The sequence below is a fragment of the Dasypus novemcinctus genome, chromosome 12, assembly GCF_030445035.2.
Source record: "Dasypus novemcinctus isolate mDasNov1 chromosome 12, mDasNov1.1.hap2, whole genome shotgun sequence".
Lineage (NCBI taxonomy): Eukaryota > Metazoa > Chordata > Mammalia > Cingulata > Dasypodidae > Dasypus > Dasypus novemcinctus.
The window spans coordinates 83836485-83863460 of NC_080684.1; the positions used below are offsets into that span (position 1 = coordinate 83836485).

The 26976-nt window shown below is 34.1% G+C and overlaps 1 protein-coding gene across 9 annotated transcripts in view; it reads right to left on the reverse strand.

The window, feature by feature from the left end:
• ANKS1B (ankyrin repeat and sterile alpha motif domain containing 1B) overlaps positions 1–26976 on the reverse strand; it is a 1292741-nt gene that overhangs the window by 1066683 nt on the left and 199082 nt on the right. For all 9 annotated transcript variants that reach the window (XM_058308590.2, XM_058308586.2, XM_058308588.2 and 6 more), the window contains exons 2-4: positions 24745–24825; positions 16021–16177; positions 10427–10723 (exon numbers count right to left, since the gene is read on the reverse strand). In XM_058308590.2, coding sequence (XP_058164573.1) covers positions 10427–10723; positions 16021–16177; positions 24745–24825 — 535 coding nt within the window. The remainder of the gene's footprint in view (positions 1–10426; positions 10724–16020; positions 16178–24744; positions 24826–26976) is intronic.

Below are 26976 nucleotides of genomic sequence, written 5' to 3' on the forward strand. Positions count from 1 at the left end.
GCCAGGAGAAACCCCCGATATTCCCCAAGAACTTTATCACTGGGCCCTCAGGGGGATTGAGGGGTGGGGTAATTAATCAAAACAGCAAACAGCTGGGACTTCCCCCCTGCCATTAGCAAAGCGGCAGAATAATTAACGGTTCAAAAAGCAGGCAGAAGGCCTAAATGTGCTCTCTCTCCTGTGCACCCCTGTTCTTGCCTTCTGTGCCCTGCTTTCACTGCTTTTCCCCTGCCATGGTCAACACATCAGTAAACATGGGGATTTATAATCTATAGTGGGGAATTGTAGTCTGTAAATCAGCCCATTTTATCACTTTTCCACCCCTTCCTCTCTAGCTGGGACCCATCATGTATTATTTTCTTCCATTTCTCTTCCCTTCCTACCTGAATAAATTACTGGTCTAATTCACCTGATGTGCTCCTGAAATTCATTTCTGTAGCATTGGTAAGAACCTAGAAAAAATCCAGTAAGAGGAAGCTTTAGGGATCAGTCCTTCCACCAAAACAGCCATTGAACTGGCAGGAACTGTCTGAATCAACCACTTTGAAATTCCAGAGTCTAGAGGAACAGTATGCAGGAAGAAGCAGGAAGTAAAGCCTGATAAAATGCAATAAATAACAGTGAGTTTCACTCTCCCTGCAGCAGCTCTCATCCTTCTTCCCCCGGCCTTGTGGCATGCAGCAGCAGGGATTGGAGTTTGAGATCCTAGGGCACCTTCTTGGTGCCAAAGTGGGACAAAAAGACCTAGTCCTCCAAACACCAGGGGTGTGTGGATTGATCCCATACTCTGCTTTTGATCAGCTGCTTCAGATAGCTAGGGGCCATCTCCTAAGGCATCCATTGTTCCAACCTCCCTCCAACAAAGGTAGCAGAAAAATCTTAAAGACACTAACATTCCTCAAAACTATAGAAAACACCTGAAGTACAGCATTAACTAGACAAATGCTAGATTAAGAAAACTGCACAGCTTTAAAAGCCATCTAAGAGGGGTGGAGTGGATGTAGCTCAGTAGTTGAGCACCTGCTTCCCTTGTACAAGGTCCTGGGTTCAATCCCAGGTACCTCCTTAAAAAAAACAAAAACGAAACAAGAATAAAAACTGAAAGCTGCTAAAAAAAAACATCTAAGAAGCTCCTGGTATCCTTACTGGACCCTCCCTAACCTCTTCCATAAGACAGGGTGGAACCTGCTTGCATTTCCGTTGTGGGTCCTTGGTACTGTTCCAGAAGAAGCAGAGTGCAGAGGGGCTCCTATGTGCATAGTGGGGTGCATGTACGTCAGTGCCAATCTATCTGGTGGAAGTCTGAGAGTCTGAGCCAGGGAACATGGCTCCAGCTCACCCTCCCAGAGTGTGTCCTGAAGGCAGAGAAGCTGCTAACAGACAGCTGGGACCACTTGCAGTAAGGACTACTTGCATTAAGTCACTCAGGAGAGGACCCAGACAGGGAGGTGGTCTATTGCAAAAGTAGTAGAGGGGCATTCACTGTAACTCCTGTAACCTCTAAGTGGGTAATTCCTAAGGCCTCTAGTAAGCACAAGTCCAAAGAAGCAGGCTCTGGGGCTCCAACTCCAAGCAGGCACAGAAAAGATCTCACAGAAGAACAGTTGAAAGGATTCAGGCTGAGAATCAGAAAGAAAAGAGAATAAAAAAGAATGAACATGCATAAGATTCCTGTGGGACACCACCATGTACACCAATATATGTTTTATAGGCATCCCAGAAGAAGAAAGAAAGGGGCAGAAAGAATATTCAAAGAAATAATAGAGAAAACTTCCCAAATTTAATGAAAGACATGAATATTCACATTCAAGAAGCCCAATAAACCCCAAACAGGATAAACTCAAAGAGAACCAAACCCAGAAATATAGTAATCAAATTGTCCAATGACAACAACAAAGAGAGAGTTCCGAAAGCCACAAAAGAAAAGCAACAAGTTATATACAAGGGAATCCCAATATCTGTGCCAATTTCTCTTCAGAAATCATAAACAAAGAAGGCAGTGGTATAAGATAAAGTGCTGTAAGAAAACAACTGCAAAACAAGTATATTATATCTGGCAAGACTTTCTTACAAAAATGAAGGAGAAATCAAGACACCCCCAGATAAACAAAAGCTGAGAAAGTTCATTACCACTAGACCTGCCCCACAAGCAAGGCTAAAGGGAATTCTTCAGACTGACAGGGAAGGACACTACGCAGTGGAGCAAAGCAGCATAAAGAAATAAAGACCTGCTATAAAGATAACCATATAGGTAATTATAAATAACAGTACTACTATATTGTACTGTGTCCTTTGTAACTCCACTTCTTACTTCTTCCAGATGCTAAAATGAAAATGCATAAAAAGTAATGATAAATCTATAGGTTTTGGACAATCACTGTATGAATATAATCTGTAATAAATAACAAAAAAAAAAGATGAGGTCAGAGAGGTAGAGGAATAGTCTATAACTATGCTATTGAAGATAAGTTAGTATCAAATTAAATATGATTGTAATAGAACTAGGATGTTAAATTTTATCCATATAGTAGACACACAAAAAATATGAAAAATATATTCAAAAAGAAATGAAAAGGGACTCAAACAGGTGTAATAAAAAAGCAAATAAATATGGAAATATGCATTAATAGAAGAAATGAGGGTCAAAAAAGTTATAAGACAAAGATAGCAAAATAGCAAAAGAATTGCATTATCAGTTACTTTAATGTAAATGGATTAAACTCTTCAGTCAAAAGGCAGACACTGGCAGAATGGATGAAAAAGCATCACCCAACAGATGTCCTTTACAAGGGACTCACCTTAAAGTCAAAGACACTGGTATATTGAAAGACAAAAGAACACACTATGAAAATAGTAACCAAAGGAGAGTTGGGGTAGCTGTATTAATATCAGATAAAACAGACAATAAGTCAAAACTGTTATGAAGTGTGGGGAGCAGGGCACATGGGAATCCCCTATATATTCTCTGTAAAGTTTATGCACTCTAAGTATCTTTTAAAAAATAAAAATATGAAAGAAAAAAAATACAGACTTCTGATATTGGTGCAATGAGAAAGTGTACAAATAAATACGTGCTGTCAATTACTTAAATAAATCCTTTCTCACCTAAATTCTCCAAATATTGTAAACTCATTTCAAATTAAACATACTTTCCAACTATTAAAAAAAAAACTGTTATGAGGGACAAAGAAGGTCCCTTATATACTCCTACAGTTGTCAATTCAACAAAAAGACATAACAATTACAAATATAAACATGCCTGATGGAGGGGTCCCAATATATATGAAGCAAATATTGACAGATTTGAAGGGAGAAATAGACAGATTTACATTAATATTAGAAGATTTCAGTACACCACTTTTAACAATGGATAGACCATCTAGATAGAGATGAATAAGGAAATACAAGACTTGAATGAAATTCTATACCAGCTGGACTTTTATGTGAACATTTTACCTAACAGTAGCAGAATACACATTCTTCTCTAGTCCACATGGATGATTCTTCAGGGTAGACCACATGTTAGGTCACAAAGCAAGTCTTAATAATTTCAAGAATATTGAATTCATGCCATGTATCCTCTCCAACCACAATGGAATGAAGCTAGAAATCAATAACAGAGAGAGAAATGGAAAATTCACAAATATGTGGAAATTAAACAATGTACTCTTAAACAACCAATGGGTAAGAGAAGAAATAACAAAGGAAATTAGAAAATATCTTAAGGAAAATGAAAATGAAAACACAACATACCAAAACATATGCGGTGCAACAAAGGCAGTGTTAGGAGGGAAATTTATAGTTTTAACTGCTTACATTAGAAAAGAAAAAGGATATCAAATCATATAACTCATTTTAAAACTAGAGGAGTCAAGAAATAAAAGAAAAAATAAACCCAAAGTGAACAGAAGGAAGAAAATTAAGATTAGAGAAAAATTAAATAGAGAATGAAGGTCAATAAAAAGAATCAACAAAACCAAAAGCTTGTTCTTTGAAAAGATCAATAAAATGGACAAACTTTTAGCTAGACTAACTAAGAAAAACAGAGAGGATACAAACAACGAAAATGAGAAATGAAAACTGGGACATTACTATTGACCCCACAGAAATAAAAAGGACTATAAAAGGATATAATGAAAAACAGTACGCCAACAAGTCAACCTAGATGAAATGAAGAGATTCCTGGAAATATACAAACTATGTACCACTGATTCAAGAAGAAAGAGAGGAAATAAACAAAGAAATAACTAGTAAAGAAATTGAATTAGTAAACAAAAACCTCCCAACAAACCCAGAACCACATGGCTTATTAGGTGACTTTCACCACACATTCCAAGAAGAATTAATACCAATACTACTCAAACTCTTCCAAAAAAAAAAGATGAAGAGGAGGTAACAATCTCTAACTCATTCTATGTGGCAAGCTTTACCCTCATGAAAAAGACAGATAAAGATATTACAAGAAAAGAAAACTACTAAACAATATCCTTTACAAAACAAGATGCAAATATTTTCAACAAAATTCTAGCAAACTGAATCCAACAGCATCAAAAGAATTATAATACACAATGATCAAGTGGGATTTATCCCATGTATGCAGTCATGGTTCAACCTAAGAATATCAGTAATTGTAATACACTACCCTAATAGAACAAAGGGGGGGGCGGGGCATGATCATCTGGATGTAGAAAAGGCATTCAACAAAATCCAGCACTCCTCTTGAAAAAAAACACTTAGAAAAGTAGGAATAAAAGGATACTTCTTCAACATGATAAAGGACATCTAACTATCCTTTATCACAGCTAACATCCTACATAATGGTGAATGACTGCAAGCTTTCCCTCCAAAATCAGGAACAAAACAAGATGCCCACAGTCACCACTGTTATTCAACATTGTATTGGAAGTCCTAGCTAGAGCAATTAGGCAAGAAAAAAGAAATAAAAGGCATCTAAACTGGAAAGAAGTAAAAGTTCCCCTATTTGCAGATAGTAAGATCCTATATAAAGAAAATCCTAAGAAATCCACCACAAAGCTATTGGAACTAATAAACAAATTCAGAAGTAACAGGGACATGCAAAAATCAGCAGTAGTCTATATGCTAATAATGAACATTTCAAAGAAGAAAACAAGAAAAAAATCCATTTAAATAGGAACTAAAAGATTCAAATATCTAGGTAAATTTAACCAAGGATGTAAAAAAATTGTACACAGAAAACTATAAAACATTTCTAAAAGACATCAAAGACAATCTAAAGAAATGGAAGGACACTGATGTATTAGAAGACTAAATATTGTTAAGATGTCAATTCTACCCAAAGTGATGTACATATTCAACAAAATCTCAATAAAAATCCCAACAGCCTCTGCAGAAATGGAAAAGCTAATCATCAAATTTATATGGAATGGTAAGGGGTTCCAAAGAGCCAAAGTAATCTTGAAAAAGAATCAATTTAGAGGACTCACATTTCCCAATCTTAAAACATATTACAAAACCACAGTAATCAAAGCAGCATGGTACTGGCACAAGGACAGACATAAAGACCAATGGAATCAAATTGAGAGTTCAGAAATACACACTTATGTCTATGGCCAAATTATTTTTAACAAGGATGCCATGCTTACTCATTTGGGAAAGAACAGTCTCTTCAACAAATGGTTCTGGGAAAATTAGATATTCATATGCAAAAGAATGAAAGTAGACCACAATCTCACACCATATCCAAAAATCAACTCGAAATGGAACAAAAACCTAAATAAAAGCACTAGGGCTGTAAAACTCCTAGATGAAAATATAGGGAAGCATCTTCAGGACCTTGTGTTGTTAGGCAATGGTGTCTTAGATTTTATACCCAAAGCATAAGTAACAAAAGAAAAGAATAGATTAATGGGACCTTGTCAAAATTAAAACATTTCTGCATCACAGAAGTTTAACATGAAAGTAAAAAGACATCTTAAAGAATGGGGGAAAAATTGGAAACCACATATCTGATAAGGTTTTAATATCAATAATATATAAATAACATCTACAACTCAACAATAAAGAGAAAGACAATCCAATTAAACCTGGGAAAAGTACTTGAAAAGACATTTCTCTAAAATATACAAATTGCCAAAAGGCACATGAAAAGCTGCTCAGCATTAAGTATTAGGGAATTGCAAATCAAAACCACAATGAGATATCATTTCACATCCCAATAGAATGGCTACTATTAAAAATGGAAAATTGCAAGTGTTGGAGAGGATGTGGGGGAAAAAAGAACACTTATTTATTGTTGCTGAGAATGTAAAATGGTGCAGGCACTATGGAAGACAGGTTAGCAGTTCCTCAGAAAGTTAAGCATAGAATTACCAAATGACCTAGAAACCCTACTTCTAGGTATGTCCTTAAAATAATTGAAAGCAGGGACTCAAACAGGTATTTACACACCTATGTTCACAGTGCCATTATTCACAATTGCCAAAAGATGGAAGTAACCTCACCTGTCCATCAACTAATGAACAGATAAACAAAATGTGGTATATACATATAGTAGAATTTTATTCAGCCATAAAAAGCATGATGTTCTGATATATTCAACAACATGGATGAAACTTGAAGCCCTCATGTTGAGTTAAATAATCCAGATACAAAAGGACAGATATTTTCACAACTAGTAAAATCCCTAACATAATAAGGCACCTACCTACATACTCAAAATCAGGTCCAAATCCATCAAAATAATTGCTAATTTCAAGAGAGCATATCTTGTCAATTCAACCTACTTTCTTTTTTTTTCTTTTTTTTTTTTTATTGACTTTGTAATAATATTACATTAAAAATATATATATATGTGAGGTCCCATTCAACCCCACCCCCCCCAACAACACTCATTCCCATCATCATGACACATCCATTGGATTTGGTAAGTACATCTTTGGGCACCTCTGCACCTCATAGACAATGGTCCACATCATGGCCCATACTCTCCTCCATTCCATCCAGTGGGCCCTGTGAGGATTTACAATGTCCGGTGATTACCTCTGAGGCACCATCCAGGGCAGCTCCATGTCCCAAAGACGCCTCCACCTCTCATCTCTTCCTGCCTTTCCCCATACCCATCGTCCACCATGTCCACTTTTCCCAATCCAATGCCACCTCTTCTATGTGGACATTGGATTGTCAACCCACTTTCTTAATATCTTATTTTCTTTATTAAGAAAACTTTTAGGAGTAAGCTTTTAGAAGCTAATATAATATGAAATTCACCCAAACAGGAATTAAATGCTGTTCACTAATTCAATTTTTTATTATAATTTAAGGTTGCTCAGAGAGAAATGAAGAAAAAAAACTACTACAAAAATATAAACATAGATGCTTCATTTAAAAATATTTGCAATTACAAGGAAAAGACAAGATCTGCCAAAACCATCTTTAAATACTAAAGATTTATTTGTAATAACTTGAATGTAATTAAAGCCTAAAAGTATATTACTATAGTTTAGCAAATGGGATTACTTTTAATATTGCTAATTCCCAACTGGTTAACTAGAATAATTTAATGAATTTTAAATCCACTGAAATAATTTAAGGTTACTAGCTGGTATTGCTCATTCTCTCATCCAGTGAGAATATCAATGAACACCTACTTCAAATCTGATATTAAAAAATATTATCATGAACCTGTTAGGAGAAACTTTGTGACAATTAATTTGAGTAATAAAGGAAAACTGAATATTCAAACACAATAAAAGGCAAATGAGACCCCCCCCCCCAAAAAAAAAATGTTTCCTATCAACAAGCAAAAATAACAAAAGCAAAACATCAAGAAGTGGATATGACTCAAGCGGTTGGGCACCTGGCTTTCTCATGGGAGGTCCCAGGTTCAGTCTGCAGTGCCTCCTAAAGAAGATGAGCAGACAAGGAGCAGATGAGCAGACGATGAGCAGAGAGACGAGGGAACCATCTCAGGAGGAGGAAATGGCAAAACATCAAGTAAGTCTAGCTGTATCTGATGGAAGATTCATCTCACTGAGATATTTTAGAACTATATTTTAAGTTCTACTTTCTGCAAACCTTCCAAATGAAATTGCAGCATGTACATCAATGGAAGAGGCATATCAACACAAAAGTTTGCCCATTTCACTGAGGTACCAGCCTCAGATGTTTACAGTGGTCTGAATATATTATGTCCCTTTCCTCTGAAAATGAGTATCAAACCCACGTGCTCTCAGGAGTTGAGAAAATCTAAAGGAATGATATTGGCAATGATATAAAATGGTAGAGAATGGTTGGGAACTTGGAAAGCACATACCTCATCTAAAGGCATTCAATTCAATATTTTAAAACACTCTTCTAGCAAAATAATGCACATCTGCCAGTCAAATTATGCTTAGCATGCAGAGTCCTACTGGACTTTCAAAATGTCACTTCAATCAATATTTTCCCATGTTTTCCCTCTTAAAATTTGTATTTTCCTCACCTATACCTCTATACTCTATAGCCCTTAAACTTATCATTTATTTTAATATCATGTATAAGAGATGTTCTTGCTTTGTCTTCTCCACTAAATTTTCTGCAGAGGTATTTTGCACCCCAAAAAATATTCTATAAACATTTATAAAATTGAATCTAAATTCTTCCCTTATGGCCAGATATTCAAGTAAGAAAAACGGAGAACATGGCCTTGGAAACAAAGTGGCTAATGGATTTCATCAGCCGTTGTGAAAGTTCTTTGTTATAAAGTAGTCTTTGCAATTAAATTTACTAATATTCCAGAATTGTTATGAAAACAATAAATCCAGATTAGGGAAATTCAACATTTAAATGAATAAACATCTAGTTTATCATTAAAAACCTTTAAGAAAATAACTTGTGACTCACCTGTAATAGTAAATATGCATCTATTTAATTTCATTCTCCCTTTGAGGGGAAAGAGATTTTTTTTCTTTTAATAGGAAGGTTAGGGGGGGGAAGTATTGTGCTAATTTGCAACACTGCCAAAGTAGAATGAATAAGAAATTATGAAAACAGAAAAAAGATATTACAAATATTTAAATAACTAATAATATGAACAAAGCTCTAATGAAAACACTGATTCAGGGTACCAACCTTAAACCTGGAATTAGAAGACTTAAGATTTTTAAAAATTCAATACAGAAAAACCTGAAAGACACAGGGTGCAACCTTTGAACAATTCCTAGAAAAAGTCACCCACAATTGAGCATTAATTCCACCTAGGGTGTTTAGCCTACAAAATTGATTTCAATTATTCCTCTCTGGGTATTCACACCCATTTTATAATTCATACACTCTTTGAATTTCCCACCCCCTTGAATTTGGGCTGCCTCTGTGTCTTGCTTTGACCAAGTACATGTGAAAGAAATGACTCAGGTTTAGGACTGAGAGACCTTGTACAATCCTGTTCTCTCCGAACCACGCCACTATATGCAAACAAGCCCAGGCTGACCCTCTGGAGTAAGACACACACGAGGGAATCTCATTATCACCCCAGACAACATTCAGCCAAGCCGGAAGCAGAGCCACTTAACAGATTCCCTGGGAAAAAGGTTACAATCTAACAGGAATCAAAAGTTTCTCGAAGATGAGAATGTTACCACCAATTTGGGAGGCAAGAAAGAACCATAAAAGGAAAAAAAAAAAAAAAAGAACCAACACTGGAATTGGGACTGACACTAATCTAAAACAGATTTAAAAGTAGAGTACCCTTGCCTTGTGAAGAAACAAAACCTATTTGAATGCTGTGCCTCCTTCAAGGCTCAACTCAAATCAAACCTTGTCAATAAATTTTTTAACTGCCTTTAGGCACAGTGATCATTCCTTCTTCATTAGTCATATATAGACAGTATACTTTTAGAGGTCTGGACTTGAATCAGAAAATCTAATGCAATTTCTGGGTTTATCAACTATGTATCCTGAGGCCAGTTTCTTAAGTCCATGAATCTAATTCTTCATCTGTTAACTGAAAATTAATAGTTTCAATCCCATAGGACAGCTTTGAGAATTAAATTGAATTCTAAATGTGTCAACTTGTTAAATGCAAAGTACATGCTCAAAAATGTTAAAGTGTATTTTTTTCATTTATTCATTCATTAAACTTTGATTGGGTTCCACATTTATATCATGCTATATGCCAGGTACTGGGAGGAGAAAAAAAAAAAAACACAACTCCTAATGATACCAGACAGAACTGCCATCTAGTAATAATTTTTCCTGTGTATAGCCTGCAAACTAGAACGAGGTTGAAGAAAATGCCTTGTATCTTATCATAGTTTCCAATAGCTTGTGGCACAGTACTTTGAATTCAGTAATTATAAGATTATAGACTATTTGTTAAAAAACTGTCAAATTTCTGCATTTAATATCAGTACCCCAAAGCAAAGCAAGATCATCATCACTTTTAAAGCATAACTAAAAGAAGACTCACTTGACAGCTTACATCCATTCCTGCTTCCAACAGCACCTGTACAACTGCTTTGTGACCATTGCGTGCAGCAAGGTGTAGAGGCGTGTGCTTTCGAGTGTTGCAGCTCATTAAGTTCGGGTGTGCACTAATGATCATTTTGACCACTCTAAGCCGGCCATACAATGCCGCCAGGTCCAGGGGTGTTTCTAGCTTGCTGTTCCTAATTGTAGGGTCGGTGAGTTCTTCTAGGAGAACAGCAACCACTTCTGAGTGTCCGTACTGAGCTGCACAGTGTAGAGCAGTTTCGTTTTCATTATTCTATTTAAAGGAAAGATACAATATGCAAGCTTTCAAAAATTTGATTAGTCATGAAAATCTGAACAGAGTAAATTAAAACTTAAGATGCTTTAAAAATGTAAGTTTAAGATTTATCTGTCTTAATATGCATGTTTGATTAAATTCTAGATTTGATGAATGTATCATCACTTCTTGCATCAAAAATATCACATTTTATTATCACTTTAATAGGGAAAATCTAACTTTTTCCCTACTTTACAAATTCCAATTCAATTTCCAAGAATGACAAATGATTTAGTCATGATAGTGGCCCTGCTGGGCCCAGACGGTCAGTACTAGCTGCACTGTACACCGTGTCTCCCTGACTTTGGTAAATGGGAAAGAACAATAACAATTATAACATACTTCTAAAAGAAAAAAAAAAGTTAAAGTGGTAAACTCTTGATAATGATAAATTTACAAATTGTTTCATTTTATTTTCTTGATAATCACAAAGCATTGCTTTTTTTGCAAAGAGAATGAATACTGATGCTAATACACAATAGTATTTTTTGGAAACATAATTATGAATTGATAGGCAAAACTAGACCCATTTCTAGACAAGTTACCAGGAGGATCACAGCACTACTAGTGGAGGGGGTCTTATAATTGTTTCAGTTGAAAACCAACTAGACTTACTTAATAATTTATCAGGTTCAAAAATGTTAAGATAGAGAAAAGGCAACCCATTTACAAAGCAGATGGACCCTTGGGACCATTTGAGTAGATGGTATAAGTAGATGGGGTATGAGTATGTTGAAAGGTGGAAGATTCACTCAGGAGAAATATGAACAAGAAATTTTAGTAACAAAAATACAACGATCCTGAATGTGGTGTCTGCAGAGAAAGGGGGCTCTGTCGTTACCAGTTATCATCATAGCTAACACAATGTGCCAGACCTAATTGCATTCCATACACGTTTACTCATTTAACCCCCACAACAACACTATGTCATGGACACTCTTATCATCATCCTTATATTACAGACAAAGAAATTGATGCACTGAGTTGTTAAATAATTAATCTTCAGTTATACAGCCTCTTAGGGGTCGGGCAAGAATCTGAACGTTCTTAGTCACATAGACTGCCTTCCACAATAACAACTACTACTACTACTTTTTGCAGAAGCCCTAAAAATTTTACTGACATCATCTCACTGAACTCTACAACAATCTTACAAAATTGGTATTATCATCTCCTTTTCATGGCTGAGGAAACTGGTATTCAAAAAGGCTACGTTACTTGCCCAGAGTTGGGATTTTTTTGGAACCTATGTCCGTCAAAATACAAACCCTATTCACATTCTTTCCACTACACTATGCTGCTTCCCGTTTGTTGTTATATTGTCAAAGACCAGGAAAAGGAAACTAGTAATCTGAGGGTAGAATTTCTAGAGATGGTACAAGAAGATAAGTAGCTAAATTAAGACCCTAGAGGGAAGACTTGAAAACGTAAAAAGTAGAGAGGCAAAGAAAAAAATAAAAAGCGCTAGGAAAGGCTTATTATTTTATCTTTCAAGTAAGTATCAGGAGAGGACATTTGAAGGCCAGACCCAGGAGAAAATCCCACTCCTTGGTGATAGGCAATGAAAAGTTAAGATCTGATGAACCGGGATTATAATTGGAGGTATGGTTTCTTTGAGCATTTGTGGGAAACCACGTCTGTACTTGCTTTAAATGGGTTACAAGAGTCTACTTCCTCATATAGACTGACCAACTATAGGTTCAGACTCCTGGCTGACTTTATAAGCCTGAGAGGAAAATCATTTATTTGGCTACCTTTTATAATCCTGATGGTAAATCAGTCTTATTACCGTACATGCTGAAAATAATCATATGCCGCCTGACCAAACCAAATTTCCCCTTGGTCTAAAGGAGATTCAATCTCATTTTTCCAAAATACAACATAGCCTTGAGAAAAGAGAAAGGCTAATTATGAAACAATGATTTCTCAAAGGCCTCTCTACCTTTCCAGAGCCCTTAACCTAGGAAATTATGAAAGCAAAATTGAAACTTTTTCTAATAACACCAATTAGGACTGTCCAGATCTCAAGAAAAATTATTTCAGTCACTCAAAACTTCCTTAGGAGAAAATGTTCACGGATTTTATCTAATTTTATCTAAGTTCAACATATACTTGGATTGTCACATCAGTGGGGTCCATAGCTGTAGCACCTTGACAAAAGACAGGATTGTATACTTGTGTCCACATTCACTAGTGGTCTTTTAAAAACTTTAATTTGAAGTAAATAGGCTTGAGGAAGCACTGATTAATAATTGATAATCTCTCTACCCCAGAACAGTCTTAAGAGGTTTTGGATTCCTTCTTTTTTATCAAACCAGTATTCTCTGAAAGAAAACGAGGACATCTCCAGACAATGGCTGGTAGAACAAAAAGATTTTGCCTCAAAGGAAAACTGATAGAAACTAAAACTAGTTGGGTTCAAGTTTTGGTGAATAGCAAAGGTGATATATTTGAGATAAGGCTCTTCTGGTTTTTGCCCTAATGTTAAAAGAAAGAAAAAAAAAAGAAAGAGGAAAAGTTGAAAGAGGGAAAAAGATGAATGTACAGAAAACACAAATTTAAAACACAAGCAGTATCAGAAGAAATGAAATAATAAATCAGTTGACAAAATATAGGATGGTTATGGCCATTATAAAAATCATAATGATGGCGTAGAGTCTACTTCGATATTCAAAATTATCTAACCCCAACTGACCACTAATTCTAGAATACTATAGAATAGTGACCAGGATCTGGGGTGAAGTGCCAACATGCCACTTACTTCCAATAGTAAATCACTCAATCTCTCTGAAACTAATGTCCCTATCTGTAAAATGAGAGTGTTGCCTTTTAAAGAAAGATGTAGTAGAAACCAAAGATAACTTTCAGAAATCAGAATGACTATGATGCATAATTTTATCATCTTAACACAGTGCATAACTGATTAAGAGCCTGGGTTTTGAATAAGAAAAATCTGGGTTCAAATAATGGCTATATTACTTTTGTAGTTATGATATCTTAGGCAAGTTACATAATCTCTCCAAAGCTGTTTCCTAATATATAAAATAGAAATGATAATACCTATCTTATCAAGCTGCAGTAGGGCTTCCTAAGACAATATATATTAAAGTACTTTACACAATGCCTGTATACAGTCAACACTCCATGGATGGTAGCATTTAGGTTGAAAAATACCAACGCACTACTGCAGAGGGCTTTTCAGTCAGAGACCTTGTTTTAGTGTCAGTTTTAGTCATTCAGGAACGTGTGACCTTAGACAAGTTATTTAGTTTCTAAGTCTGACTTCTTTTGAATGGGAAGCGATAATAACACTTCAGAGGATTATTGTGAGAGTTAAATACCATATTGCAGTAAGAGTACTTAACACAGTGTCTGCCTTATCATATGTCTGAAATTATTACTGTTTTTTTCCTTTCGTCTCTTGTTTAAATAGGCTACATTTATAAGGAACTAGAGAATTCCTATTCCATTCGGGGAGGGGGGAGTTAAATTCAAGAGTTACTTATAAAAATGAAATTCCTACATCAGAAATGTTGGAAAAATGACATTATATAAGAGAATAGGTCAGCACTAAAGAAGTATTCACATAATAGCAAATAAAACAGTTGAAAGTATGATATTAAACAATCTCAAGAATCTTAAAACTTGTAGCCAACTGACACAACACAAAGCAATAGAAGTGAAAAAAGAACATTGAATTCTAATCTCCTTAAACAGACATTCTGTTGTATTATAATGCTCTAGTTCAACATCACAAAAAATAATTTTCTCTTTAAAATATGCCATTAAGTTATATGCCATTTAAAATCTTAAGCTTTCAAATATAAATGAATACTATTTATCTTATTTCCAATGTCATTTTTTAAATATTTTGCTTTTAAAAGCTAACATCCTCTTGTTTAACCTTGATTAATTTATCTTTTTATTATTTCAGGTTTGCTTTACAGCATTACAGTTTTAAGAATAACCACCAGATGGCTCATCCCACAAAGGATCTAATTTTTGGCTTTCTGAAGAGCAAAAGAACATTCTCATAAATTTCCTTCTAGAATGATATGAAAATAAGGATAGCCACATCAGTCATTTTTTTAAAGATTGAATGTATGAGTATATTCTCATAAAAATATTCTACACTTTTGGCAAACTGTAAGCATAGGAATTTTTATTGTGACTAACATTAAAAAGATACTTTTAATTAATAAAACATTTTTCTTGATTCATCCTTTCTATAACAGCATTTTGTTGAAATTACTTTCCTTCCTTTCACTATTTAACAACTGTTACTTTTTATTCTTTAGTCTGAATTGTACTCAAAGACCAGCAAAGTCTGTTTGCATATAAATAACATGTTAATTGTACTTTATTAGATGTCCTTGCTCTAGAGTAACCTACTTGCATTGAAATTGGGCAACTGCCAACCTACAGCTTAAAGCCACGCTTGTAATTCAATTGTTGGACTGCATGCTGATTTTCAAATATAGTTTTACAAAATGGGAACAGCAGGGGGCATACAGAGATCAAGATGTCTGTTATCATGCTGTGTTAGGGAGACCATGTTTTACTTTCAGCAATCTGTAGACTTATTCATTTAGAATACTGAGAATGATATTCCCTCTTAAATATTTCTTTTATGTATAATATTGGACATTACGTGTCATCATCAACTCGTATTTATAAAGATTTTTACTTTATCTGTCATTACCATACTGCTGCCGTGTTTTACTCTACTTACCATTGGTATATGTACCTATATACATATTCAGGAATTCTTAATTTAATGTTACTAGCAAGAAACATATAACTATATTTTTTCTTTTGATTCACAAAATTTCACTTACTGTGAAAGTGCTATGTAAATAGTAAAGCATTATGCAAATAATAGTTATCATTGTTTTAGCATCTAAATTTTTATTAAGAAAAACTAATTCACATTTAAAATTTGGATTCTGTTTTATCTTTAAATATTCAGCATCTTTAAAATGAATGCTTATGTAATGCAGGCAAAAATATTACGAGCACTTCCATTATGTAGGATTTTTCTTGTTAATAAATAAAATAGATTTGCAAATGCCCCAACTTAGTGTCCAGGCATCATATGCAATACTAAAGAATTTTTCAAATTTCTCCATTAGGAAATTCAGCAATGAAAAAGTCTTTGGCAAGGTAAAGATAGGAATAATCAATTGTTAAACGTGGCTTTGCCTTTGCATAACTCTAGAAAAATTACAGCATGAGCAAGTATTTGACAAGGGCACCTGTTCATTGACTCTGGAATGTGATGGTCCTTGATGAATAAGAATCTTCACAATTTCCACATCTCCTTTCCAGGCTGCCAGGTGAATAGGAAAATAACCTTTGTTGTCTGCTACATTTGTTGATGCCTCATATTGAAGTAGTTTGAGAACTATGTCCCTAGTAAAGAAAACAAAACAAAACAGAAACAAAAACAAAACAGAATACAACAGAAAAGAAAATAGGCAGAACGACAAAGATTTTATTAAACAGATAATTATGTGCTGGCTGGCAATTGCTGAGTAATCATCCAAGTTACTAAGGCTAAATTAGGTGTACTCAAAATTTGGCTCTTTACTTACCTGGAAAACAAGAGAGAGCAAGAGCGAGAGTGAGAGCAAGAAAGAGAGAGTATTAACTAATCAATGAAGCTGCTTAACAGAATTCACTTAAAAAATTATCTTATTTCATTAACTGAAAGAATTAAGGAGAATAAATAAAAAACATGTCTCCTCCCATTTTAAAAGGAAGATATCTTTCCAGATAGCTCATTTCTGAGACATGATGTAAATGAAAAGTTGAGGTTAAAAGGTATCTCCCTGTTTACAAAAAACATATACTTCAAAGAGACATTTAGGGATTTTACACATCATTAATGATTTCAAGAGGGAAATTCATTTAAGAAGACAAGTTCCACCACTGACACAATTTCAAAACATTCTCAATATAGCCCACCTATACAATTTTGCACTCAATCCTCACAAGGTTTTCAAAATAAAATCATCAACCACAATACTCAACCTCAGGAGGAATTAATAATGACTAATATACATTATGTTGAACTTAGAAAAAATAAAAACAGTAATTCTAAGCAAAAAAATTTTTTTTTCATTTGGATGTATTTTAAAAAGCAAATTCTATTAACTCACTAAATAAAGTCCTAGGCAGAAAGATCTATATATTACAGATACATACATACACACACATATACAATTACGATATATTATAAAGCTACTTGTCATATATAATATACCATCAATAGGTAGGGTGAATTTAACAGGAAGGGCTAAATTTAAATATTTCATCAAATCAGATACTAAATTGAAGTAATAAATGAGAAAAGTTATAGAGAGTTAGAACTCTAATAGCCCACAAGAAAAATAAACACTAATGATACAACACAAAATTAAAATAAATGTGAAAACACATTGCCCAGGATGTGGCAGAAACTCACAACATTGGCCTTAGTTGAAAAATTACTGATAAATGCTAAGAAATCAAGATGAAAGGATTGAAAATGTGTTATAAAAATATTCAGAAGTTCCAATAAGTTCTAAACTTTGTATTGATAAAATTTCAGAGAAAATAAGAATAAATCTTACCATTACTGTCTAAAAACCCTAATATTATTTTATAAGATCTGAATTTAGAAAACTTGGATTTGAATCCTAGCTCTGCAATCTACTAACTATGTGGCCCTCAAGAAGTTATTTAGCCTTAACTTTCTCTTTTGTAGAGGATACTGCTATAATAATAAAACCCTTCTATCCAAGACTGTTAAGAGCACTAAATAAAATCGTACAAAAATAAGCCACTCAGCAAATAAACACCACGCAAATATTAGTACTTGGGGCAAATGAAAACAAAATCCTTTGTAAATAAAAATGCTTCCAACAAATCACCTTTGAAAAAGAGAATATGAAAATCAGAAGAAAACTTGAAGGTTGTCCAATTCTTAGGCTTCTCCTCACCCTTCTTCCATTCAAGAGTTGATATATTCTGAGATAATTAAATAACTACAATGAGGAGAAGAGGATTCAATTCCAATGAATAACCAAGCAGTTAAGAACCAGAAGATCTGGATTGAAGTGCCAATTTTCTATTACTCTCTACTATTTACCAACTTGGATACCTTAGGCAAATTAAATAATGTCTCTCTCTGTCTGTCTCTTTCAGTATTGTTTTTTAAAAAAGAAGTTTAGAGATTACATCTTGCTGCTAGTGTGAAAGGGCTGTGTATGAAACAAACAAGAAACAGCTATGAACACCTTTTTATAATGATAAAATTATATAAAATTGAAGGATATTCTCAAGGCAGTTTGTTGCAAAGTTGAATAACTCTGGTGAATTGTTTAACTGAAAGTTTTCCTAGATGAATGCTCAAATTAAATACCTAGATCTAAATAGCAGAATTTACACATCCCAAGAGAGCCTTTTCCAAATTCATATATCAGCAAAAGACAATTGTGAGAAGTGTTTCAATTTCATTTCTCAATGTCTAAGTGAATAAAAAATATTCTGAAACTTCTTCTAAAAAGCATTTCCTTTCACAGGGTAACAGGAAAAAATGATAGGATCATCAGTACTGTTTCCTTTTACTCCCACTCAAACCATTTAGAATTTCTTTCCTTCTTTGGCTCAATTTTTGCTGACATTTTCTAATAATGTATGTGATATGCACCCATCCTTTATTTATCAGGAAGATTTATGATACCATGGAAGAATGCATATTTTACAAAATGACTTAAAGATCATTCGTATTATGTAAGGTTACACCATCTAATATATATATCAGGAAAGAATAATCTGCAAACTTATGAATTACCTTTGGTGAACACTAAGATCCTAATAATGAAATACTATTATTTTTATTTAAGATGAGCCTCACATCTTTGATTCAGACTTCTGAAAATGCTGAGCTCAGATATCTAAGTGAAATTCACACATATTTGTGAAAGATAAAGTTATATCTCTGGTCAAATAAGTGACTGTCATCCTTAATCTTAAATTTAGAAAAAGTATTGATCGACAAATTGTCATTTATCTTTCTTATAATATAATCCATGTATATCATTAAGTAATATATTCACTCAGGCCTTTTTCATCCAGGTTCATTAGGATCAAATTAAATTTCAGGTACGTCCTCTAATGTCTAAAATAGAAGAGTAGTTAATACTAGGCTCCTACCAATTCAGTATCATTATTTTATATATAATTGAGTCTTACATCTTATTCAGAGGTATCAACAAATAAACATGTTGGGTGAACTTGGTTAACTGACATGAAATACTGTCATATTGACCAATGTTTGCAGAATAGCAAGCAGAGAGATAATCCCTACTTCTTAAACATAAAGTAGTATTTTTTTATAACCAACATATGATAAATAAGAAAGGCTCTAAAATCCAGAAATAAACGTAGTTGATGGGATCACAGGTATAATAATTCCATTTCACAGGAGCAAAGCCAAATATCAAATTAAATGTAATAATAATTCAACTTAAATAATTGTAATATTTTACAGCTGAGGATAATATATGTAAGTAAATGTAAAAATAAGGAATTCCATAAGTATCGACTTTTGCTATTATATTTAATTTGTACTCATGTTGTGATAGATATACACTTCTGACTATACAAAAATGTCTTTCAAAAAGTTCAATATGTGGTTCTGAGGAAAGGTAAACTAAGTGGGAAGGCTCAATGTTCATTTTTTTTTTTTACCTCAACAAGATTATCTGTAACAAAATTATAATTTAATATTTTTCTTATTTTGTTACATTTTCCCTTGCTTGAAATGACTTTTATAGATTTCTAGTTGTAGAGGGAATACAGGCAAATTTTAATTACCTATTTAATATACTTATCCAGAGAGAAGCAATCAAACCAAATATATTTGTAGGTTATTCAAAGCACAAGTTCATGGACCAGATTATATGCATTTTTAGAGGAGGTACCCTTCTTTCATAAGAAAGCCTAACAAAGGGCAAATCAAGGGTATGGGTTGATTACTATCTGGATTCAAGATCCAATTTGACATACAATTTGGATTACAGAAAATGGGATCTTGGATTCAAGAATTAAATATTTAAAGAGAGAAGAATAGAAAATATTTTAACTGCACACATAATGAATATACATACACGAATATATGTATTTCAAAGATGCATTATCAATTTAGTGCTGACATCTTTCTAAATAGCATACGAGAATCACAATATATGCTCAATATAATCTTATGAGATGAAATTTAGGCCAAAAAGAAAAATTTGTTTAGTAGAGAAAAGAGGTGATGATTTTTTTTGTTTTTTATTATTGTTGAAATAATAAAAATGCTCTAATAATGACTGAAGTGACAAATGCACAACTATGTGATGCCAAATACTGATTGAACACTTTGGATGGACTGTATGCTTTATTAATATGTATCCAAAAAATCAAGTTGTTTAAAAAATTAAATATGAATAGGCAGATTTAGAGAGGCTTTATAGTGAAAAGAAGATAAGACAAGACAAGACAAGATAAGATAAGATGGAAGGAAGGTAGGTTGGTTGGTTTAAAGAGGAATTCAAAGGGAAGAAGGTAAGAGTAAGGGAGGGACATAGGGACGTTGGAATGGAGGACAAGTGGGAAGGAGGGAAGGGGGAAAAGAGGGAAGGAGAGAGGGAAGAAGGGAGAGAAAACTAAATGTTATTCGGAAGAGAATTAACAGATTCAAATTTGTAGCAGACACATGAAAGTGAATGAATCCTCCATATTTTAGAGAAGAAAAAGAGAAAGAGAAACCAAGGTCTCTAGTCTATTGATTGAAATAATTTATTTACAGTTTTTGCCAATGAATTTGGTACTATTGACCTTTTTTTTTTTCCCCTATCATATGAAGGCAGTAATTTTCTAATCTTTAATTACAGATGATGTGGGAAATCACTAATAGAGTACATTTCCAATTGTGTCCTGATTTGGCTAGGTGGAGATGAAATGTTCACTGTGAAATAATGTATTGCAGGTACAAAATTCTGTTCTGTTTATTGATTAACTAGCACTTATTTTTAAAAAAGGCTCTTAATAAACATACAAAATAAGAGGAAACAGGTTTAACTTGCAGTATAAAGGCTTTAGATTGTATTTTGGGGATAGGGAAAAAGCCTGTGCTCAAAACAAAAGAATAGTCATGTGTTGATAGAAGGGTGTTGTTCAGTAATTCTTCACATGTACATGACTGTTTTATAAGTTTATGACTTCTGTCATAAAAAATATATTTAAAAAATAATAATAGGGTAGGTTGGGGGAAAAATACACTAAATATAAGATAAGGACAACTATAATTAGTAGTAAAATTTTGACAATATTCTTTCATAATTTGTAACAAACATCTCATGACAATGCAAGGTGATGGTAGAGGGTTGATGTATGAGGCCCCCATATGATGTTACGCATGTTTGCTTTGTAAGTTCACAACTTTTACTATACACCTATTGTTTATGTATGTTCATATATAAATGATATAAAGATAATAATAATAGGGGGTTGGGGAAAATACTTTGGTTAGTAGTAATATTTTGGCAATGCTCTTTAATCATTAGTTAAAAAGGTTTAACAACAATGCAAGGTGTTAGTGGTAGGGTGAGGAGCAAGAGTCCTGTATGATGTTATATATATTTGTTTTGTAAGTTCACAACTATTACTGGACATTTACTGTCTGTGTATGTTTATGTGTGAGTGATATTCTTCAATAAATTTTTTAAAACCTGAAAAAAAAAAAGCAAAAGAATAAACTGCAGTCCTCGTAACATTACTTCCAGCCCTATGATACCATGAACTTAAGCCTGAAAAATCATAATGCTTATGGAAACAACAAAGAGCAAATGGATACAATAACAGCAGCAACTAACATGGAAATGATAGGTTTCTGTGCTGACTGCTAAGGCTTGCATGGGAAGCACACAAGATAGCCAATTATTATTGACCTATGCTAAGTGAGAATAACAAAGGCAAAGAAAAACAAATCATTCCTCTCTGGTTCTGAGCTATATTTTATCACTTTTTTTTTCTCTTTCAAATATCTTTTCTTAAACAAACATTAAAATCAGCATAAGCAGGGAGGACACTACTTAATGATAATGGGAGGCAACCCAGAAGTATATAATGTGAAAGAGAAAAGTCAGCAAGAATTCAGGAAATCACTGTACATATAGCCATGAAGAGGAGAGAACGTAGAGTATTGAAACTAGACTACTTAGGCTCTAGACTCAGCTCCACACTAATATCTAAGGGGTCACTATGTTTCTCCATCTATGAAATAAGGAGGTGAAGGGACTTGGGTAGAATAAACTACATCTAATTTTAAAAGTCCACGGTAGGCAGCAGTTGTAGTCCAAGTGGTTGAGGACATGCTTACCATGTATGAGGTCCCGGGTACCTCCTCAAAACAAACAAACAAAAAAACCAACTTGGGGAAGCTGGTGTAGCTCAGCGGTTGAGTGCAAGCTTTCCACACATGGGGTCCCAGGTTCAATTCCTGGCCCCAGTTCCTCAAAAAAAAAAAAAGTCCATGGGCAATTTAGACATGCAAAATCAAGAACTCTTACATGCCACATGAAAATTCAGATTTCAAAATTGTAGACTCACAGGACATAACTGATTCACAAATATACCAAAACAGTATACCCAAAATTTCATAATTAGAAAGAACATGCAGTCAGTGTATTAAATACAATGAACAGAAGCCTAAAGAGGTTAATTAAATTGCTCTAGGTCACACAACTAGCAAAGATAGAATTAGAATCCTACCATTTTTTTCCAATGCCTTTATGTTGACACCAAGTAAAATCTTACTAGATAATGTCAAAAAGTAAAGATAAATGAGACCTTCAAATAAAAACAAAGCAGGGATATATAATTCTTAGAGAATATCTGCAATAAAAGAGGTCTTAAAGGTTATCTAATCAAATTCCCTGTCTCTTTATGAGAATCTTAATGATTGCTATTAAATTCACTTAAATCACCTTTATTTTTACATTGCCAATAGGAACTGAAAATTATGCAATGGGCAGTAGGGACATGCTTCACTGAAAATAAAGGAATATAAAAGAATGCTAATCGGGAAACGGACTTTGGCCCAGTGGTTAGGGTGTCCGTCTACCACATGGGAGGTCCGCGGTTCAAGCCCCGGGCCTCCTTGACCCGTGTGGAGCTGGCCCATGTGCAGTGCTGATGCGCGCAAGGAGTGCCGTGCCCCACAGGGGTGTCCCCCGCGTAGGGGAGCCCCACGCGCAAGGAGTGCACCCATAAGGAGAGCCGCCCAGCGTGAAGGAGGGAGCAGCCTGCCGAGGAATGGCGCCGCCCACACTTCCCGAGCCGCTGACGACAACAGAAGCGGACAAAGAAACAAGACAACAAGACGCAGCAAAAAGACACAGAAAACAGACAACCGGGAGAGGGGAGGGGAATTAAATAAATAAAAATAAAATCTTTAAAAAAAAAAAAAAAAGAATGCTAATCAATTTGTGGACAAATACTATTTTGAGAAGTGCTTACAATGCCAACCTGAGAAAGAACAAGTAAAGTAGTATAGTTCAACTGGTCACACCCATCAAATTTGATAGTGTTCCTAAATCCACAATTAAGAGGGTCAAAGAACCCATCAATATTGTATGCTTTGGACTAATAAATTGGACTTCATTCCTTTGTACCAAGGTACAAAGAAGAATAAATAATACTGTTCTACTTTGAAAGCTTCAGGTGGCAGGGATCTGGATAGCAACATAGCTCGAAAAGACCCAGCAAATATATAGTTGTAAATCGAATGGTATAAGGTGAAATGGTATAGAATAGGAACTAGATCAAAAGAAATGTAATTAGAGAATTTCAATGCTAAGAATCCAAATAATGAAATATTAAGTTTATAATATCTTATGTAATTAGGGTAGTTTCCAAACAGAATGATATTGTTGGGTTTTTGCAGTAAATATTAAGAAAAAAAGATGTCATGGTAATAAATAATGACAACAAAAAATCAATAAATTTCTTTCAGTGAGTTCTTTGGGGTCATAAAATGTGTCAAGTATCACTAAGTCCCTTGTGTCTCAAGTGACACACTAAAAGAAAAATGAGGTGGGAAAGCAAAAAGCAACTAGCCTTTTTGAGGCAGTAATTACCACAATATAGAACACTGAAATGAAATAAAATGGAAGGAATTCATTCTATGTATCATCCCCTTTCAATCTAGAAAACGAACTTGGATCACTTGAGTATATTGGGGGCGGGGGGGGCAGGGAAAGACACAGAAGGAGGAACATCTGAAACATTCAGGGGACTCTTCATACTTAGACTCTGTCACAAAATCAGTAGTTAGCTGGCTGAAACACTGGAATTACAGTGGCAGTGTGGTGTGATACATTCTTTCACCCTCCATACTGTGCACTATCATATTCCTTGAAACATAATTCCATAGTTTTAAAAATATTTAGAGCTGAGAAGTTTAAAACTAGAAAGATATCATGGATGACAAAGAGAAAGCATTCTAGCTAAATTTCAAGGATTTTGAAGTAGTTAATATAAGGTCTCCTGGCTTGTAACAGCAGAAATCTATTGAGATTTCACTGCTAGTAAATATTCTCAAATTGGATGAATACAGGGTTACACTAAAAAAGGGAGGGAGTTATCAAGTGGTTTCATCCTATTCTCTCTCCAAAGCTACACATTACTAACATGGTTCTGTCACTTCCTCCATTCTCCCTGTGTGGTATTTGACTCTTTTTGAGCAAGTCTCAGTTTACACCCACACACAATCATCCTCAGCAAAATTCCTACGGTTTAATGTGTCAGTGCTACCGCCTAGTGCCTGCTCAAATTCATCTAAGCCCAGTAGAATCATAGTGACATGAAACAGTAATCTTCAGATATAAATAAGTCCATCACACGTAAGTAAATACAAAAGGATACCAGTCCAAATAAATGGCACTTACTTATGTCCATTTAAGGCTGCATGGTGTAAAGCAGTGTAACCCGAACTGTCTGTGCAGTTCACATTGGGACCTCGCCAGATGCTGCAAATAAAGCATAAGCACACAGTTAATGGTTGAGCAGAATCATGCTTTAAAAAAACCAAAAGAAGCCTGATAGTCCCACAGCAGCATATTGCATACGAAAATTTAAGTCATATAGAAAATTATTATCATCTTTCATGTATTCCCCACAGAACAATATCTTCATTTATTAGATGAAGGGAATTTGATAGGAAGGTAACTACTTTCAGAAATTATTAGTGAATGTATATTCACTGACATGCAATAAAGTTTGGATCCAAAATTTCCCTATTATTTTCTATTATTCATACATTGGTAACAATATCAGCTACCATATTCTATACGAAAGAGTAAGGATTTATGATTCTCACCTCTTTCCTTTTAACACATACATTCCGATATAGCAGTGATTTATATAAGTTATAAGGTATTTTTGTATTATAGGAAGAAAGTAAACTCTTTTTGCAGTTCTATTGCTACCAAGAAAATGTAGTCAGTATTTCATTCTTGAAAGTATAATTGATGATTTTGACTGTTATAAACCATAAAATGACTCCAACAATTTTGCAGTTGTCATTGATTTTAATACACAATATATTCGGGAGATAACATATTACTATATAAAAAAGTCAATTTTATCCTTCATCACCACAATTAAAGGAACTATTTTAGTTTGGAAAAATAAAGCAAAAAAGGCACTTTCCCAAAAGTTAACCAATAATGACTTTATCTGGTATTTATGATGATTTTAAAGATATCCAAATTAATCTCTAGTGGTAAATTAATTCATGTATTTGCAAAATATGTATTGCATACCAATTGCATTTCATATATTAAGCTAGGCACTGACTGCACAAAATTCTATGTCCAGGTCTTTAACAAGAACAAAAAAAGATGTAAGAATTGAGATACCAAGCAACATACTAGGATCTGTGAGAAAAGAGTAACTAGCTATTCCAGAAAAGAGATCACCACAGACTTAAAGTGGAACAATGAAAATGGGTGGAATATACTGAATCAAGAGTTAAGTAAAAGGAATAATCAATAAGGCACAGGGACCAATTGGAAGAAGGGAGAGAAAAAGAAAGTAGGAGTCTAGAATGACTTAGATTTCAAACTGAGATAATTAGAAGGAAGATAATGACATTAAGATGGGAAATGGAGAAGAGGAGCAAATTTGCTGGGAGGGCAGTGCAGATAAAGTAGAAACAATTACTTCAGGTTTGGAAACACTGAATTTTAAGTATCTGATGTACTTACATATAAGTAAGGATTTCCAGAAGGTTACATAAATATACAACTTCGACTGCCTAAGTTCAAATTTTGGCTTCATTACTTGCTGGGGGTATAGCCCTAGGTGAAATATTTAATCTATCTGAACTTAAATTCCTCATTGTAAAATAGCGATGATAATAATAGCTTATAGGGTTGTTGTGAAGATCAAACGAATCAATATCTATAAAGTTCTTAGAACAGTCTAGAACACAGTGCTAATATGTTTTATATGTTTTAGAACATAGTTCAATAAATTATTAGAGCAAATTATTAGGTAGAATATACAACCATGGGAATGCTGATATCAGAATTTTTAAGAGAGAAGCCCTTAGCTTCTAACATCTCAGTGGCAAATTTGTACATGGGGCAAGGTGAAACCTTCTTTCAAAGGTTGATATTAATTAAAATCTGTCAATCTCTGGTGAAAAATAATAATAATCAAACCTGAGGGTGGGTAGATAGCTCCAAGTATAAGGCAACTCAAAATCTGAAAACCTCCCAGCCCTCACTGAAACTCTCAAAGCATCTATATGAAAGCATCCTAGTGAGAAAAAGAAAGAGAGGAATACAGGACAGAAGATAGAACTGTGAAGGATCCACAAAACTTAAGGGGTTCAGCAGAGGAAACATTCTATTAAGAAGATTTAGAAGTTGTTCAGGAGTAGGAATAAAATTAAGAAAAAGCACTATACAATTTACAAGAGGAAAATATTTCAAAAAGCAGTAAGTACAGAGGTCAAGTAAAATTAGAATTACATTTAAAAATTAATTTGGTAATTAAGAAGGGCCTTAAGGAAACTAATGTCCAATATAACTGGCTGACTGTAAAGCTGTATTGATGTTGACTTTCTTTCAATCCAATGATTTATTTTATTTAATAGTACTTTATCTTGAGAA